This window comes from Chiloscyllium plagiosum, unplaced genomic scaffold, assembly GCF_037043375.1.
Source record: "Chiloscyllium plagiosum isolate Xiang-an unplaced genomic scaffold, Cpla_swu_hap1 HiC_scaffold_13, whole genome shotgun sequence".
Lineage (NCBI taxonomy): Eukaryota > Metazoa > Chordata > Chondrichthyes > Orectolobiformes > Hemiscylliidae > Chiloscyllium > Chiloscyllium plagiosum.
This window is the reverse complement of record NW_028270151.1, coordinates 81,621,547-81,641,325: the sequence shown is the minus strand read 5'-3', so window position 1 is coordinate 81,641,325 and position 19,779 is coordinate 81,621,547. Positions and strand designations below refer to the sequence as shown.

The following is a 19,779-nucleotide window of genomic DNA, read 5'->3' as shown; positions in this document are numbered from 1 at the left end:
AAGCTCTCTGTTCTTGCTGCATTCAGTTATGAATGGTAGTGGACAATTAGCAATCAGGTCGCAGCTCTGTGATTATCCCTATACCCAATGATGTATTGGTGAAGTGGGGGTGGGGGTGGGGGCAGCACATTGGTGGAAGAGACAAGGCTAAAATATTTGGATCCATTTTCAGCCAGTAGAGCCAAGGGGATGGTCCATCTCGTCCTCCTCCAGAGTTCTCCAGTATCACAGATGCCAATCTTAGAGTCATAGAGTCATAGAGATGTAGAGCACAGAAACAGACCTTCTGTCCAACTTATCCATGGCGACCAGATATCCCAACTAAATAATCTAGTCCCATTTGCCAGCACTTGGCCCATATCTCTCTAAACCCTTCCTATTCATATACCCGGCCAGATTCTTTTAAATATTGCAATTGTACCAGCCTCCATCAATTCCTCTGGCAGCTCAATCCATACATGCACCACTCGCTGCGTGAAAAGGTTGCATCCTTAGGTCTCTTTTATATCTTTCCCCTCTCACCCTCAATCTATGCCCTCTCGTTCTGGACTCCTCCACCCAACGTCTATAAAATCACCCCTCAGCCTCCAACGCTCCAGGGAAAACAGCCCCAACCTATTCAGCCTCTCCCTATAGCTCAAATCCTCCAACCCTGGCAACATCCTTGTAAATCCTTTCTGAACCCTTTCAAGTTTCACAACACGGTGGCACAGTGGTTAGCACTGCTGCCTCACAGCACCTGAGACCCGGGTTCAATTCCCACCTCAGGTGACTGACTGTGTGGAGTTTGCACGTTCTCCCCGTGTCTGCGTGGGTTTCCTCCGGGTGCTCTGGTTTCCTCCCACAGTCCAAAGTTGTGCAGGTCAGGTGAATTGGCCATGCTAAATTGCCCGTAGTGTTAGGTAAGGAGTAAAATGTAGGGGTATGGGTGGGGTGCGCTTCGGCAGGTCGGTGTGGACTTGTTGGGCCGAAGGGCCTGTTTCCACACTGTAATGTAATCTAATCTAATCTAATCTTTCCGATAGGAAGGAGACCAGAATTGCACGCAATATTCCAACAGTGCCTAACCAACATCCTGTATACCTGCAACATGACCTCCCAACTCCTGTACTCAATACTCTGACCAATAAAGGAAAGCATACCAAACACTTTCTTCACTATCCTATCTACCTGTGACTCCGCTTTCAAGGAGCTATGAACCTACACTCCAAGGTCTCTTTGTTCAGCAACACTCCCTAGGATGTTACCATTAAGTGTATAAATTCTGCTTTGATTTGCTTTCCCAAAATGCAGCACCTCACACTTACCTAAATTAAACTCCATCTGCCACTCCTCACCCCACTGGCCCATCTGATCAAGGTCCTGTTGTAACCTTCTTCGCTGTCCACTACACTTGCAATTTTGGTGTCATCTGCAAACTTACTAACTGTACCTCTTATGCTCACATCCAAATCATTTATATAAATGCTGAAAAGTAGTGGACCCAGCACCGATCCTTGTGGCACTCCATTGGTCACAGGCCTCCAGTCTCAAAAACAACCCATTGTCACCACCCTCTGTCTTCTACCTTTGAGCCAGCTCTGTATCCAGATACCTAGTTCTCCCTGTATTCCATGAGATCTAGCCTTGTTAACGAGTCTTCCATGGGGAACCTTGTCAAACGCCTTACTGAAGTCCATATCGATCACGTCCACTGCTCTGCCCTCATCAATCCTCTTTGTTACTTCTTCTAAAAAACTCAATCAAGTTCGTGAGACATGATTTCCCACGCACAAAGCCATGTTGAATATCCCTAGTCAGTCCTTACCTTTCCAAGTACATGAAAAGTCTGTCCCTCAGGATTCCCTCCAACAACTTTGGGGTGGCACGGTGGCTCAGTGGTTAGCACTGCTGCCTCACAGCACCAAGGACCCGGGTTCAATTCCCACCTCAGGCAGCTGTCTGTGTGGAGTTTGCACATTCTTCCCGTGTCTGTGCGGGTTTCCCCCGGGAGCTCCGGTTTCCTCCCCCAGTCCAAAGATGTGCAGGTTAGGTGAATTGACCATGCTAAATTGTCCATAGGGTTAGGTGCAGCGATATATGTAAGGGAATAGGTCTGGGTGGGTTGCTGTTCAGAGGGTTGGTGTGGACTTGTTGGACTGAAGGGCCTGTTTCCACACTGTAGGGAATCTAAGATGAACTTTCCTACCATCAACGTCACGCTCACTGGTCTATAATTCCCTGGCTTGTCCTTATCACCTTTCTTAAACAGTGGCACCACATTAGCCAACCTCCAGTCTTCAGGCACCACACTTGTGACTATCAATAACACAAATATCTCAGCAAGAGGCCCAGCAAGCACATCCCTAGCTTCCCATAGATTTTTAGGGTACACCTGATCAGATCATATCGATTTATCCACCTTTATACATTTCAACACATCCAGCACTTCCTCCTCTGTAATATGGACATTTTTCAAGATGTCACCATCTATTTCCTACATTCTATACCTTCCATGTCTTTCTCCACAGTAAACACTGATGCAAAATACTCATTTAGTATCTCCTGAAACACCGCACAAAGGCTGCCTTGCTGATCTTTGAGGGACCCTATTCTCTCTCCAGTTCCCCTTTTGTCCTTAATTTATTTGTAAAATCCCATTGGATTCTCCTTAACCCAATTTGTCAAAGCTATCTCATATCCCCTTTTTGCCCTCCTGATTTCTCTCTTAAGTATACTCCTACTGCCTTTATACCCGTCTATGGATTCACTCGATCTATCCTGTCTTTACCTGACATATGTTTCCTTATTTTTCTTAACTAAACCCTCAATTTCTGTAGTCATCCTGCATTCCCTATACCTACCAGTCTTCCATTTCACCCTAACAGGAATATAATGTCTCTGGATTCTCGTTATATCATTTCTGAAGGCTTCCCATTTTACAGCCGTCCCTTTACCTGCGAACATCTGCGTCCAATCAACTTTTGAAAGTTCTTGCCTAATAATTGTCCAAATTAGCCTTCCTCCATTTTAGAACTTCAACTTTTAGATCTAGTCTATCCTTTTCCATCACTACTTTTAAAAATAATAGAATTATGGGCGCTGGCCCCAAAGTGCTCCCTCACTGACACCTCAGTCACCTGCCCTGCCTTATTTCCCAACAGTAGGTCAAGGTTTGCACCTCCTCTACTAGGTACATCTACATACTGAATCAGAAAATTTTCTTGAACCACTTCTCTTTATTTCATGTGAAATTAAGAAATGGGTGAAGGCACTGGATTACAGCAAAGTTGATGGCCCCTGACAACATTCCGACTATAGTACTGAAGACCTGTGCTCCAGAACCAGCTGCACACTGAGCCAAGTTGTTCCCATACGTTAAAGTACTGGCACCTTGCAAACCCATGACCATGTCCATCTAGAACGACAAGGGCAGCAGAGATATGGGAACACCACCACCTGCAGGTTCCCCTCCAAGCCATCCTGACTTAGAAATATATCTCCATTCATTCTGTGTCCTGGGTCCTAACAACATTGTTGGTCTACCAATGGTACATGGACTTCAGCAGTTCATGAAGGCAGCTCATCACCACCTCTCACTGGCCATTAAGGTTGGGCAATAAATGCTGCCCCAGCTAGCAACATCCATATCCCGTGGGCGAATAAAAAAGAATCTATCTGACATTGTGAAAATTTGCAAAGGAATATCCTCTCCCCAAAAAGCAGCAAAGACTCAATCCAAACAACTACTGTCCTATCAGTCTACTCCTCATCATCAGCAAAGTGATGGAAGGTGTTGAGAATGGCGCTATCAAGCAACATTTGTTCAGTCACACAGCTCCTGACATCATTGCAACTTTGGTCCAAACATGGACAAAAGAGCTGGACTCAGTGGTTCTGACGAGAGAGACTGCCTGAATATTAAGTCAGCGTTTGACTGACTATGGTGATATTCAATGGTATTAGTGTTGCTGAATACCCTACAATCAACATTCATTTATTGACCAGAAATTGAACTGGAACAGTCATTTAAATAATGTTCTGGATCAGTGGTGCTGGAAGAGCACAACAATTCAGGCAGCATCCGACGAGCAGCAAAATCGACGTTTCGGGCAAAAGCCCTTCATCAGGAACGTCGATTTTGCTGCTCGTCGGATGCTGCCTGAATTGCTGTGCTCTTCCAGCACCACTGATCCAGAATCTGGTTTCCAGCATCTGCAGTCATTGTTTTTACCTCATTTAAATAATGTGCCTAACTAGAAGATCAGAGGCTTGAAATTCTGCGGTAGGTAATTAATTCACCTCCTGACTCTTCAAAGCCTGTCCAGTATCTAAACAGCACAAGGCAAGAGAGTGATGGAATACTCTCCACTTGTCTGGATGAGTGCAACTCTTGCAACACTCAAGAAGCTCAACATCATCCAGGACAAATCAGTCTAATTGATTGGTACTCTATCTACCACTTTCACATTCACTGCCTTCACCATTAACTCAGAGTGCATCTACAAAATGTATTGTAGCAACTCACTGCGGCTCCTTTGACAGCTCCTGTCAAATGTGTGACCTCTATCATCTAGAAGGACAAGGGCAGCAGATACATGGGAACAACATGATTTTCAAGTTCCCCTCTAAACCACATGCCATCCTATCTTATAGAGTCATAGCATCATACAGCGTGGAAACAGACGCTTTAGTCCAAATAGTCCACATCGAACATGTGCCCAAACTAGGCTAGTGCCACCTGCCTACATTTGGCCCACAAATATTTTCTATTTCTGTACTTAACAAAATGTCTTTTATATTTAACTGTACCCGCATGCACCACTTCCTCAGAAAGTTGATTCCACACACTAACCACTCTCTTTGTAAAAGAGTTGCCCCTCGTGTCTTTTTTAAGTCTTTCTCCTCTCACCTTAAAAATATGCCCCCCAATTTTGAATACCTCCACCCTAGGAAAAAGGCCTTTGCTATTCACCTTATTAATGCCCCGCATGATTTTATAAACGTCTGATGCTCCAGTGAAAAAAGTCCCAGCCGAGCCAGTCTATTTTTATAACTCAAACCCTCCATTCCCAGCAACATCCTGGTAAATGTCTTCTGAACCCTCTCCAGTTTAATATTATCCTTCTGGCAACAGGATGACCCGAACTGGACACTACTCCAGAAGAGGCCTCACCAATGTCCTGTTCGAACTCAACACAATGCCCCAACTCCTACACTCAAAAGTCTGAGCAATGACGCAAGCATGCTAAATGACTTTTTCCCCAATCTGTCTGCCTGTGATGCACATTTCAAAAAGGTCTCTTGAAAATATATTGCTGTTTCCTTCACTGTCTTTGGGTCAAAATCCTGGAACACTCCCTTCTAGCATTGTGGGTGTACCTACATTCCAAGGACTATAGCAGCATAAGAGGTGAGATATGACCACCTTCTCAAGAGTACCTAGGGATCGGAAATAAATGCTGGCTTAACCAGTGATGCTCTTATCAATGAAACAAATACAGAGAGGAGAGATTCCGTGCATAAAAACTAAAAGAAGCAATCAAAGAAACAACAAAGAAAAAAAGGTGTATATTCTATACAAAAATGCCATTAGATTAGATTAGATTCCCTACAGTGTGGAAACAGGCCCTTCGGCCCAACCAACCCACACCGACCCTCCGAAGAGTAACCCATCCAGACCCATTTCCCTCCAACTAATATAACTAACACTATGGGAAATTTAGCACGGCCAATTCACCTGACCTGCACATCTTTGGACTAGACAAGTGAATAGTCCCAGAGGATCAGCAGACAGCAAATATGATTCCTGTATGTCAATAGGGATATTGAACCATTCAGAGAACTATAGATCAGTTACTGTAATGTAGAAACAATAATGGAAATTTTACTGAATGATGTCATAGGAAAACATCTCAAAATCGCAACAACAGCTAAAAGTAATCAACACACTTCTCTCAAAAGGGAAAGTCATATGTGGCCAGCGTTGGTGAGTGAAATAACTCCACAGAAGCCTATCATCATCCTTTATTTACACATTAATAATCCATAACTCTAGTACTGCCTCTTCAGAGTTATGTACTAGAGTGTCAGTATCTCTGACACTCAACCTTTTTATATGTCAGCCAAGGCTCCCTGGTTGGACCAGATTAACAGCCCCAATCAGGGAACTCATATTCTGTGAGGTGCAGCTGGCTGACCTCAGTACAATCACAACAGTGAGGTTTTCCATAAAGTAACAGAACAATCATGGAATAGGAACTAAAAGCAGGGATAGGCTACTAGGTGCTTCAAGTTTTCAGTACAATCCTGTCAGATCTATTTGCGGCCTTAAATCCACATTCCTGTCTGCCTCCTTAAATCCTTGACTTCCTTGTAGATCGAAAAGCAGAATATATGCTTAATTGATTCATTCATCTAACCTAGATCAGTGCGAGATGCTTCATTTTGTGAGGAATATAGGGAGCACATAAGGCTTCGACAATCAGCCTAACTGGGGTCGAGGAACTAATGGATCTGGGGATGAAAGTTATCAAACAATTTAAAGTAGCTGTAACTTTAAAAAAAACTCTCAAGATATAAGTAAAGCACTGAGGTTCGTTTCAAGAAGATGAAGTTTGCAGGTGAACTAAAGGGAGTGATTCTTAAAAGTTTGATGTCCCAGGTTTTGATGGCGTGGATGTGGAGTAGGCATTTCCATTCATACAGATGTGAAAATGAACACGCACATAAGATAGGCAATACTAAATCTAATAAGGAACTCAAGTGAAACTTCTTTCCCTGAGAGTGTTGTGAACGACGACCTTGTTGCAAATGGAGAAAGTTGGGGCCAAGAAGATAAATAGAGTTAGGAACGTGTGCTGAACACATGAGAGAAAATCAATCAGAACACGACATACACCCTGTCCCAACAGTCTCCCAATTCCATCTGTGCATCACAAGCACCACACTGGTGCCCCTTTATTACTTTTCCTGATATATCAGGCTCCTTATTTTTGTCTCTTTTGTCCTGATATATCAGGCTCCTTATTTTTGTCTCTTTTGTCCTGATATATCAGGCTCCTTATTTTTGTCTCTTTTGTCCTTTCATGGGATGCGGGTATCACTGACAATGCTGGTATTTGTTGACCCACCCATAATTGCACCTAAACCGAGTGACTTGCTAGACCATTTCAGAGGGCAGTTCAGAATCGACCACATTATTGTGGCTCTGTATTCCCTATCATCTTTTTTGTGCACGGACCTACGAGGTCCATGCAAGGCCGGTGCTTCCAAAATGGGAAGTCAATGTGTCTACAGGTGGATCACGCAGATGTGCAGAACCTTGCAGTCACTGTGCAGCTTAGAGCAAATGCGGTTCTGGGCCTTGAGTTACACATAGGCCGGACCAGGTGAGAGTTTCAAATAGAAACAGAAAAACGCTGGAGAAGCTCAGCAGGCATGGCAGCATCTGTGCAGAGAGAAACCAAGTTAATGTTTTGAGTCCAGTACGATTCCTTCAGAATGTCCTTCCCTAAAGGTCGATGTTGCACCAAATGGCTTTTTATGTCAATCGATGTTAGTCATCAAGGTCACTAACTGGTGCTGGTGTTACATTGAAGATTTGTTCATTGAATTTAAATCCTACCAACTGCTATGTTTGGATTTGAATCCAGCAATGACCACTCACTCCAAAGAATTACCCTACCCCTCTGGATTACAGTGAGTTCCCCACTATACTGCTGCCTCCACCATTGTTTCAGTTGCAGTGTTGTGAAGAGTAGTGGTGCTGTTTTGTACGGACTTAAACATTCTAAATCAGAACACTGAGATCCTGTAGTGATTTGGGTTGGACACTGGAAGAGTGGTATTATTAGATTGACATTGATTGGGTGAGGTAATGTGTGCATTGTATTAAACACCATCACAGGGCAAGTTGCGAGATTGAAGTCAATAAATCCACTCATTTCTGGTCTGCCACCAGCAAGACTCACCGCGAAAGTGACTCAATTGTTAAAGGCAAGCTTCTGCTCCAACCTGGTCTGAGCAATCAGAGAATACTATGAAATAACGCTGCGTCACTGCTGCTTACATTCAGTCATAGAGTATTACAACACGGAATCAGACCCTTCAGTCCAACCAGTCCATGCCGGCCAGAATCCCAAGCTAAACTAGTCCCAGCTGCCTGTGCTTGGCCCATATCCCTCCAAACATTTCTTATTTGTGTACTTATCCAAATGTCTTTTAAATGTTGTAACTGTACCTGCATCCACCACTTCCTCTGGAAGTTCATTCTACACAAACACCACACTCTATGTAAAAATGTTGCCCCTCGTGTCTTTTTTAAATCTTTTTCTTCTACACCTTAAAAATATGTCCCCTAGTTTTGAAATACCCCACCCTAGGGAAAAGACATCTCCCATTCACCTTATCTATACCCCTCATGATTCCTCCATAAGGTCACCCTTTACCCTTCTACATGAGAGAAGTCCCAGCCTATCCAGCCTCTCCTTATAACCCTCCATTCCCAGCAACATCCTGGTAAATCTCTTCTGGACCCTCTCCAGCTTAATAATATCCTCCCGATAACAGGGTGACCAGAACTAGACACAGTACTCCAGAAGACGTCTCGCCAACGTCTTGTACAACCTCAACAAGATGTCCCAACTCCGACACTCAAAGGTCTAAGCAATGGAAGCAAGCATGCTAGACACCTTCTTAATCTTTGAAAGAAATGTCTGTTACCTTTTCTCATTGAAGAGTGAGCCCTATTAGACCATAGAGCCGCGCTCTCATCAGAGAGACAACTGGTGGTGGTCTAACCTGAGGGTCACTAAGCCTCAGGTAAGGGGAGAGGCTGAGAAGATGAGTCCTTCACAGCATCAACATACTAATGCTGTTAGTATTAATTTGCATCACAAACCAGCTATCCAGCCAACTAAGCTAACCAGCCTCATCTAATCTTATTAGTGTCTAAGTAAATGTGTGACTGTGAATGAGTTGTCTATCATGGCACTTAGCCCATTGCCAGCCTGTGCTGAGTTACCTCATTGTTGTTGTGGTGGGTGATTTTAACTTCCTGTATATTGACTGGGACTCACTTCGTGATAGGGGCTCGTGTGGAGCAGAATTTATAAGTTCCATTCAGGAGGGTTTCTTGACACAGTATGTAAACAGTCCAGCCAAGGAAGGGGTTATACGTGATCTGCTCTTGGGAAATGAGCCTGGCCAGGTGAGTGAAGTTTCAGTCGGGGAGCTTTTTGGGAATAGTGACCATAATACTATGAGTTCTAAGTTACTCATGGATAGGGATAACGGCAGTCCTCAGGTACAGGGGAAGGCAACCTACAACAACATCATGACAGGAACTGGAAAATGTTGATTGGAGGCGGCTGTTTGAGGGTAAATCCACATCAGATGTGGAGTCCTTCAAGCAGCAGTTGATAAGAATTCAGGAGTGGCACGTTCCTGTGAAAATGAAGGATAGGTGTGACAAGTTATGTAAACCTTGGATGACCAGGGATGTTATGACTTTGGTCAAAAAGTAAAAGGAAACATATGTAAGGTCTAGGAGGATGGGAACTGACAAAGCCCTTGAAGTACATAAGGAAATTAGGAAAGAACTTAAATAAGGAATTAGAAGGGCTAAAAGGGGTAATGAAAAGTCATTAGCAAACAGGATTAAGGAGAATCCCAAGGCTTTTTATACATATGTAAAAAGCAAGAGGTCGGCAGGGAAGGGGTTGGCTCACTCAAGGACAAAGGAGAGAATGTATGTGTGAAGCCAGAAGAGGGAAGTGAGGTCATAAATGATATAAATGAATATTTTGTGTTGGTATTCACCACAGAGAAGGAATTGGTGGAGGATGGTTTCAGGGAAGCGAGTGTCAAATATGTTTCTGTTAAAAAAGAAGAGATGCGTATCTTAAAAAGTATTCAGCAAAGTCTCTGGGTCCTGATGGGATCTATCCCAGAATATTGAGGGAGGCAAGAACAAATTGTTGGAGCATTAACAAACATCTTTGTATCCTCTTTTGGCCACAAAAGGTGAGGTCCCAGAGGACTGGAGAATAGCCAATGTGGTCCCATTGTTTAAGAAGGGTCGCAGGGATAATCCAGGAAATTACTGACCTGTGAGCCTCACGTTGGTGGTAGGAAGATTATTGGAAAATATTCTCAGGGACAAGATCTAGACACTCTAAGACGTAAACTGACTTATTAGCGATAGACAGCCTGGTTTTGAGCGGAGGAGGTCGTGCCTCACTAACTTGATCGAGGTTTTTGAGGAGGTGATGAACATGATTGATGAGGGAAAAGTGGTTGGTATTATGTACATGGATTTCATCAAAGTTTTTTACAAGGTCCCTCATGGCAGGCTGGTACAAAAGGTGAAGTCACATGGTATCAGAGGTGAGCTGGCAAGATGGATACAGAACTGGCTTAGTCATAGGAGACAGAGGGTAGTGACAGAAGAACTTCTTTAGGAATGGAGGTTTGTGAATGGTGGTGATAATTGCTGGGCCGTCTGCTGTTCATGGTCTACATAAATGATTTGAAGGAAAACATGGCTGGTCTATTAGTAAGTTTGCAGACAATACAAAGATCGGTGGTGTTGTGGATAGTGAGAGGGATTGTCAGAGGATGCTGCAGAATATAGATTAATTGGAGGCATGTGCAGAAAAATGGTGGTGGAGTTTAATCCAGACAAATGTGAGGTGATGCATTTTGGAAGGTCAAGCACAGCTGGAAATTCTATAGCGAATGGCACCACCCTTTGGAGTATTGATATGCAGAGGAATCTGGGTGTGCAGATCCACAGATCACTAAAGGTGGCAGCGCAGGTAAATAAGGTAGTTAAAATAGCTTATAGCATTGTAGCCTTCATGGAAGGGGCATTGAGTATAAGGATAGACAAGTTATGCTGCAGCTTTATAGAACATGGGTTAGGCCACACTTGGAATATTGTATATAGTTCTGGTCACCACACTATCAGAAGGTTTACCAGGATGTTGCTGGTATGGGGGATTTTAGTTATGAAGAAAAGTTGGATAGACTGGGTTTGCTTTCATTGGAATGCAGGAGGTTGAGGGGGCAAACTGATAGATGTTTATAAGATTGTGAATGGCATGGATAGAGTGGGTAGTATGAGATGTTTTTTCCCAGGGTAGAGAAGTCAATGACTAGAGGACACGGGTTCAAGATGCGAGGTTCGGGGTGTGGTGGTGGTTTGTGGGGGGGGGGAGGGGGGGGTGGTGGGGAAGGTGGTTGGGGGTGGGGAGATGTTTAAAAGAGATGTGTGAGGCAAGTTTTTCACACAAAGGGTGGTTGAGATCCTGGAACATGCTGCCAGAGGAGGTGCTGAAAGCAGACACAATAGCAGCATTTAATAAGCATCTGGATGAATACTTGAATAGGAAGGGAATATAGGGATATGGATTCTGTAAGTGAAGAGAGTATCATATGGAAGGGCAAAATATGTTGGCGCAGGCTTGGAGGGGCGAAAGTCATATTCCTGTGCTGTATTGTTCTTTGTTCCTTATATTCAACAGAATAGTGTAAAGGTGCTGCATTTGGCCTGCATGTCCTGGGCACTGAGCAGTGCGCAGTGAAGGCTTCCATTACGGTTCACTATCTGAAAGACCCCATTCTCACTGAGATTCCAAAAAAGCCGCAAATGGGGAGCAGTAGTTGTAGCTGCATGGAAGTTGTCAGCCAGTGCACTTTGCTACGTAATGATAAATGCACGGCTTCAAGTTTATTTTTCAACAAATGTCCTGATTTTAACAGTCAAGAGGTCCATTTCAGTACACTGTGCATTACCATTCTGCTCTGCATTCAGAATTGCAGAATGTATGACTGCGGAATTGGCTCATTTGCCCTAAGTTTTATTTTGTTTCTGTGCTGTCTGTAACCAGGAATCTTTCTTTCCCATTTAGGGGCTTTATAAAGCTGATGAGCGCTTTGGGCCTGGGGTATTGACCTATCCCAATGGCCGGCAGGATGTGGGCCTGTGGTATCGGAATCACCTCATCCGGCTTTGTACTGAAATTCCAGGGACCATCACCATGAAGGATCACCCGCTTTACTATTCCAGCAAGGAAGAGCTTACCATCCCAGCGAGAACGTACAAGGAGAAGTATTTCTGGAGAGTCAACCCCGAGGAAGACCCCTTCTTTTACCCTTTCAAAAAACTGCTGTTTGACGACAACTACACCCTGCCTGCAGAGATTGCGATTTATTCCACCGACGCTGACCACTTGCCCCTCACTCGCTCCTACACAAAGGAAGGTGACAGATATTTCTTCCAAAAAGAAGAGTTGGGAGATGAAGATGAGATGGTGAAGCTCCCCATCGTAAACCAGACTCCTTTGCTGGTTCAAATGCAAATACACATCTATAGACATAGGTATACATTTGTCAAGTATTCTGGGATGCTAACCATTTCGCAAATGTTGTGGCATAGGGTCATACAATGCGGAAACAGAACTTTCGGTCCAACCAATCCCCTGGTCATAATTCCAAACTGAACTAGTTCCACCTGCCTGTACTTGGCCCATATCCCTCCAAACATTTCTTATTCATGTACTTATCCAAATGTCTTTAAGGGTTGTCAGTGTACCCACATCCACCACTTCCACTGGAAGTTCATTCTGCACACAAGCCACACTCTGTGTAAAAAGGTTGCCTCTCATGTGCTTTTTAAATCTTTCTCCTCTCACCTTACAGATATGCCCCTCAGTCTTGCAATCTCCTACCGTAGGGAAAAGACCCCTGTCATTCACCTAATCTGTACTCTTCATGATTTTACAAATCTCTATAAGGTCACCCCTCAACCTCCGACACTTGCATGAAGAGAAGTCGCAGTCTATCCAGCCTCTCCTATATACTTGTTTGTGCAAGGTATTTTTCTCCTTTCACATATGTAAGAGGCCAAAAGGTAAGTACTCTACTCCCAGGCTTCCGTCAATGCCCCTCACTGTGGCATGTGTGGAGAATAGGTTTGAAAATGACTTGCCTGTGCAGCTATCCCTTAGCCCATGCAACTCAAACAAACTCTAAGCTAACACTTCAGTGCTGTGCTGAGGGAGTGCCAAATCTTTTAAACTCTCAGCTCTGTCAGATTAATGCAACAGAACCCAGTGGTACTATCTCAAGGAAGACATTTGGATGTCTTGAGGAGGTGAAAAGTTTTATATTTTATTCATTCATGGGATGAGGGCATCACTGGCTAGTCTAGCATTTATTGCCCATTCCTGACTGCCTGGGGCAGGGGGAAGTTTAGAGCCAACCACTGTGCTGTGGGTCTAGAGATACATGCAGACCAGACAGGGTCAGGGTGGCTGTTTCCTTCCCTAATGGACATTAGTGAACCAGATGGGTTTTTCCAACCATCAACAATGTTTTCACAGTATTCATTAAACTCTTAATTCCAGATTTTAAAATTTTTATTGAATTCAAAATGTAACAGTTGCCACACCAGGATTCGAACCGAGGTCTTCAGAACATAACCTGGACCTCTGGATTAACAATGCAGCTCAGCCAATGCACCCCCTCCTCTTCCTAAAAAAGGTGCTATATAAGTGCAAAATCTCAATGTCCTTGAATACTTTTTGCCTGACTTTGTTTCGACTAAGTTTGTGTTGATGACACAAATGTCCAAACTTAGACCAGACAAGCACGTCCATGTATGTTTCTGATGAGTCTCCATTCACCCTTCTTGGTCTAACCCTAGTTAAAAAGTGTGGTGCTGGAAAAACACAGCTAGTCAGGCAGTATCCGAGGAGCAGGACAGTCGACGTTTCGAGCATAAGCTCTTCATCAGGAATGTGCTTATGCCCCAAGCGTCGACTCTCCTGCTCCTCGGATGCTGCCTGACCGGTTGTGCTTTTTCAGCCCTACAATGTTTGACTCTGGTTTCCAGCATCTGCAGTCCTCACTCGTCTTTGGTTTAACCCTATCAGAGCATCCTTCTATTCCCTTCTCCTTCATGTTGATAGAGCTTCCCCCTGAATGCATCGGTACTAATCGCCTCAGCTATTCTTTATGGTAATAAGTCTGACATTCTAACCTTCCTCTGAGTATAGAATTGCACCTGGAATCCCGATTGGAATTTGTCAGTGACTGGCATAAATTTAGGACTCAAATCTTGCCTTGCCTCATGGAAGCATCTTCTCTACCTCTACCCTGACGAATACTTGCCTCAGAGGTCTCTATTCGGTCACCCCTTAGTTTCTACCTTTTGAGCGAAAAGAGCTCCTCTGGTTAGGCCAAACCTCCCTAATAGAGTGGATTTGGAGGCATAGTGGCAACATCTCCAGAAGCCAGGCTAATGCTTTGGGTTGTGAGATCTATTTACCCTACCGTGGTGCACAGTAAAACCTGGAATTAAATGCTAGTCTAATGGTGACCATGCAGCCATTGTCAACTGATATTAAAAGTCCATCTGGTTCACTCATGACCTTTTCCTGATCTGGCCTACATGTGACTGCAGACTCCGAGCAATGTGGTTAATATTTAATTGCTCCCTGAAACAAATCAAGTGACACAGTTCAAGAGCAATTGAGGATGGTCAACAAATACTGGTCTTGCCAGTTATGCCCACACCCCATGAAAAAGTTTAATAAAAATTCAGGATCTCTCAATTTTGGTGTCATCCAGTAGCACCTTTTTCCCATTCTTCTTTCTCCCTTTTATAATATGGAAACCAGAACTGTTCACCAGACTCAAAATCTGTCACACTTGAGGAAGTTAAGTCTAAGGGGCTGTATCCTTGCCTTGGCTTTGGGCAGTAGGAGCTGGGACTGTTTCAGTGACCCTAGTCTGAGGGACTTCATTGGAACTTTGGTTGGAATGCTCCCTAATTGGCTTGTGGAGGGGTTGCCTATCTGACTGTGAGTGGCAGGCTGGCTTTCAAAGCAAGTGGGTAAATTAGAGGCCTTCCCAGGTTGCAAGGAGCAGACAGCTACAACTAATGGTCAATAGCTGAGAGGGGGTGGGGGCTCCATCACAAAGGTGCTCTGTAAGCCACTTCATAAAAAGGATAAGTGCATAAATGAGAGAGAGCTGCCAAGTTGACTAAAAACTGTGTCTCCAGAGATGGGGCTATGCAACAAAATAAATCTAGCCTTGAACTTATCTATCCCTTGCATAAGCTGATGACACCCCGAAGTAGTGTACAGTCAATAATGAACCAGCATTTATTTTAGCCAAATGTGTCATTATACTTATTATGAAGAAAACACAACTGCTAGTTCAACCACAGCAAGATCTTATAAACATGATCATTCATTTATGGGTCTACCGTTCCGTTACTTAATGGATAGGTACTGGCCAACTCAGCAGGAGGTCTCACCTGCTCTTCACCGAAGTCGTGACCAGATTGTTTATGGCTTCCTTGCAAAGGGGAGATAGGACCTCGGTTCAACATCTCATCCAAAAGCCAGTGCCTCAATGCGGCCCTGTCTTGAGGTATCATCGTTGACCTTTGTGCTCAAAAGCTCCAAGGTTGAGATCTAGAGATGTGGGGCCTTCAAAAACTGAAGAAGGCCAAAAGATACAAAGGAATTGAAGGGCTGGAAGCAGTTGTTGAAGCAGGGGCATGTGAGACTTTGGATATGGTTGCAGAAAAGGATTTGAATTTGGAGGTTCGTTGGATAAAGAGCAACTAGAATATTCTAGTTTTTTTCTCTGTCAAGTATAGTTGAGGGAGTTAGTGATGCAGTGATAATGTCACAGGATTACTAGTCCAGAGGCCTAGATTAATAATTACTAGTCCATTGGCCTGGATTAATAATCCAGAAAAGGGAACATGGATCAAATTCCATCGTGGCAGCTGGTTGAATTTAAATTATTTTAATAAATCTGGATTAGAAATCTTGGTTCAAATGGCTACCACAACCATCAATTGGTTGTAAAAACCCCTTCAGAAAATCTAAGCATAGTATAACCAGAGACTCTATTTTATCAATTTTAATAGTAACATTTTCAAAAGACTCCAACAAAGGAGGACCAAGGAACCGATAAGGAAATGAAGAATAGAATATGAACGCAATCCAGCAAAAATATATAAAAAGTCTGTAAAAACTTCTATAGGTACTTAAAAAGGAAACGTTTGGCTAAAATGAATGTTGATTAATTATAGGCAGACGAAGGAGAATTAGTAATGGGGAATGGAGAAATGACAGAAGAGCTAAATGATTACTCTGTGGCAGTTTTCACTGAGAAAGATACAGAACTAGAGATTCAAGTGGCTAAGGAGAATGAGGAGTTGGAAGAACATTAGCATTAGTAAGAATGTACTGAAGAAACTAGTGTGATTGATAATCCCCAGGACCTGATGGTCTACATCCCAGAGTGTTGAAGGAGGTGGCTATGGAGATAGTCAGCACATTGGGAATTATCTTCCAAAACTCTGCAGTCTGTGGAATAATTCCTGCAGTTTGAAAGGTATCAAATGTTTAAGAAGGGAATGTGAGAGAAAACAGGGAACTACAGACTTGTTAGCCTTTGCATCAGCAGTGGAGAAAATCTGTCCTAAAGAATGTGATAAATAGACAGTCTGTTTATTGATAATGATCTGATTGAACACAGTCAGCATGGATTTGCAAATGGGAAATCATGCTTGACAAAGTTGTTAAAGTTTTTATGAAGATATTACAAACAGAATTGATAAAAGAGAGTCAATGGATAGAGTATACGTAGATGTTCAGAAGGCTTTCAATAGAGGTTCCCAGAGGAGGCTGATTAGAAATGTTAAAAGACAGGTAATGTACTGGCATGGATTAATGATTGGTGACAGACAGAAAACAGAGCAGGAGTGAATGTGTTCTTCCTGCATGGGAAGGCTGTGACTAGAGGGGTACCATGAGGATCAGTACTTGAGCTCCACCTCTTCACAACACTTAACAATGATTTGAAGGTAAGGACTAAGTATGATATTTACAAATTTGCAATGATGCAAAACTGTAGGAATGTTTTGTGAGGAGAATGTAAAACAGTTTCAAGAGCGTTTGAACAGGCTTGGCCAATGGGTAAGAGCACAGTAGATGGCAGAGAGAGATTGAATGGAAGACTGGAGTGTGTGACCTTAACTGCAGCTTCTAATTGTTGGTAATTGTTGATGAAGTTGACATTGAGGTGTGATGGATTGTCAAAGGATGAGAGGTAATTAACAGTAGAAAGGACAGGAAGTCCAATAACCAAGTTACCCTTGATGGGGTGATTAAGAGCAGGTGAATAATGGCATAGAGACCACATGAAATACCAGGTCCCCAGCTGAAATACAGAAGGAAATACAGTCAGATTCACCACCTCTGCTGACACTGAGCGAGTAAGAGTATAAGGATTCGGAGAGAAACTGCAGCTGTAGGAGAGACCAGAGACTGGAGCAGGAACTAGGGGCCAAATGGAGACTGGGGACTGGGGCAGAGACTAGGGACTGGAGGGAAACTGCGATCAGAGCGAAAATGGGGACCAGAGAACAGGCTGGGACATGTGTGAGAGGCTGAAATAGGGAGAGAATGAGGATCAAGGAGGTGTCTAGGTACCAGACGACAGAACAGATCATGAGAAAGAGACTGGAGATCAGCAAGAGAGAGTAGAGACAAAGGAGAGACTGGACTTGAGCGAGAGGATTGAGTCTGGGAGAGGGATTGGGCTCCAGAGAGAGGGAAACCAGGGATAGGCCAGCAGGGAGAGAAAAGACCAGAGACAGAAAGATAAAGGAGACAGAAAGTCTGGGGACCTATGGAGAAATCAGAGACTGGGGGAGAAACTAGGGACTAGGGGAAGAAAGGACACCAAAGAAGAGATTGTGGATTGGGGAAGAGACCAGAGGGAGAGACTTGTGACCAGACAGAGAGAGAGAGAGAGTGAGACTGGGCAACAGGGAAGAGATCATGGGCGAGACTGAGGACTGGGGGAAAAGTTGGAAATGGAGAGAAACTGGGGCAGCCTTTGGGGAATGTTGTCACCTAACTATAATCAATATATTGAGTGAATGTTGTGACACAGCTCCCCCAAAATGCTGTTATATGCTGACTGCACTGTGATTATATGGTGAACAGAATCTGGTTCACATGGGGCACACAGGACACTGGAGGGTATAGTGCTCATGTCCCTGCCAATGGTTGGCTGTGGCAGATAAAGGACAGAAGACACGGGTAGCCCAACAACAAGATGCCCCCATTTGGGGGGATGTGGGAGGACTGTGGATGATACCAACTGGTATTGTATCTCGGGAATGAAATGGGAGTGGGATATTAGTGAAGAATGGATTAGAGGATGGAGGTGGCAAAGGAAAAAATGATGGGATGAAGATACTATGAGAGGAATCTGATGCTGTATTTATTCTAATGAACCTGTTCGATGATGTCATTACACACCTCTGGAGCAAGTGGGATTTGAACACGAACTTCCTAGCTTAGAAGTACTGACACTAACATTGCTCCAGAAAGGGCCCCAATACAATGGAATAGTTTGAGACAATGTTGGCATGGAATGAATGAAATGGCGTTAGGTGAGCATTAAGGGATACAAGTTGCAACAGAGAAGCTAATTCCATTGCTAGTATTTTGTAGGCCCCTGCTGGTAATAAACTTAAAATGGAATGCTGTGAATGCTGAAATTCTGAAAGCAAAAGAGAAAATTAGAGAAATACAGAAAAAGTTAATGTTTCAGCCAATGTGACACATACTACAGAGACACAAGTTATTACTGGGAGAGATGTCTGGAAGTTTATTAACAACTAATCATGCTCACTGATACGACATCTCAGATTTCCATGTAGTCTGCGTCTTATTCTTACTTAATTACAATGACATTATATGTAGTTGACTGCCTCAGATTGACTCATTGCTCACTTACTTAATTCTACAAAGAGTAAAATGGGGATATTTTATATACTGTAGAGTTATACATCATGATGTTGTCTAACTGTCTTAAAGGTCTAGTGCCGTTCTGAGATCTGTGTGACAATACTACAAGCTGACATATTCACTCATGTTTCTCTCTCTGAATATGAGTAGTGGACATCACATGATGCAACCTCCAGATACATCCAATCAGAGACATGTACACGCAGAGTTGGCAACCCTCAGTTCAATGCACACTGCATTAACATGGTGTCACATTCCCTTCCCTGTAGGCACGCTGAGGCAATGCTCTCCTGGGATGTCGCTGCTGTCATTGCAGGAAATCGTGAGGGCTTTGGTCCAAGGGGGCCTCTGGAATGCAGTTCTGAGCAACTTATCACTGCAGCTAGAGAGGGAAACCAAGAGACCGTGCTTAAAATTCTCAAAACGAACTTAGTGAGTGCAGATGTGGCAGATGTCAATGGACACTTCTCACTGATTGGTGCTGCAGTAAGTATCATTCCTTTGTCAGGGCTCTCTCTGGAGTGTCTATGAGGAGTTGTCATTACCCTGTGGTAAAGTGGACAAACCATCTGTAAGGGGTTCACTCTCAGGAATGACTCCATAAACTAAGAGGGGTTCCCACCATCCCAGCCAGGGAGCTCTTGGTCTCAGTGAGACCAGGTTGACATATCATTGTACAGTGGAGTCTGTTTGATATATCTCACAGAGGTATGTAGCCCTCCACAGCAACCGTTTCTGACCTATTTAGGCCTCCATAAATAGACACAAATCCCAAGACACACCTACCTATTGAGAGGAGATGCTCCTATATCCTACTTTGATAATGATTATAAACAAACAATAAACTGGCTGGGACAGTGGGTCAGACACTGTCCTTTCACACTCTGGGACTGACTGGGACACTGGGTCAGACATTGTCCTTTCACACTCTGGGACTGACTGGGAG

At 43.7% G+C, this 19,779-nt stretch overlaps 1 protein-coding gene across 4 annotated transcripts in view; it reads left to right on the top strand.

Moving 5' to 3' along the window:
* The window catches only part of ankmy1 (ankyrin repeat and MYND domain containing 1), a 96,139-nt gene that overhangs the window by 9,509 nt on the left and 66,851 nt on the right, over positions 1-19,779 (top strand). For all 4 annotated transcript variants that reach the window (XM_087993848.1, XM_043701792.2, XM_043701791.2 and 1 more), the window contains 2 exons: positions 11,895-12,364; positions 19,103-19,319. In XM_087993848.1, the coding sequence (XP_087849974.1) occupies positions 11,895-12,364; positions 19,103-19,319 (687 nt within the window). The remainder of the gene's footprint in view (positions 1-11,894; positions 12,365-19,102; positions 19,320-19,779) is intronic.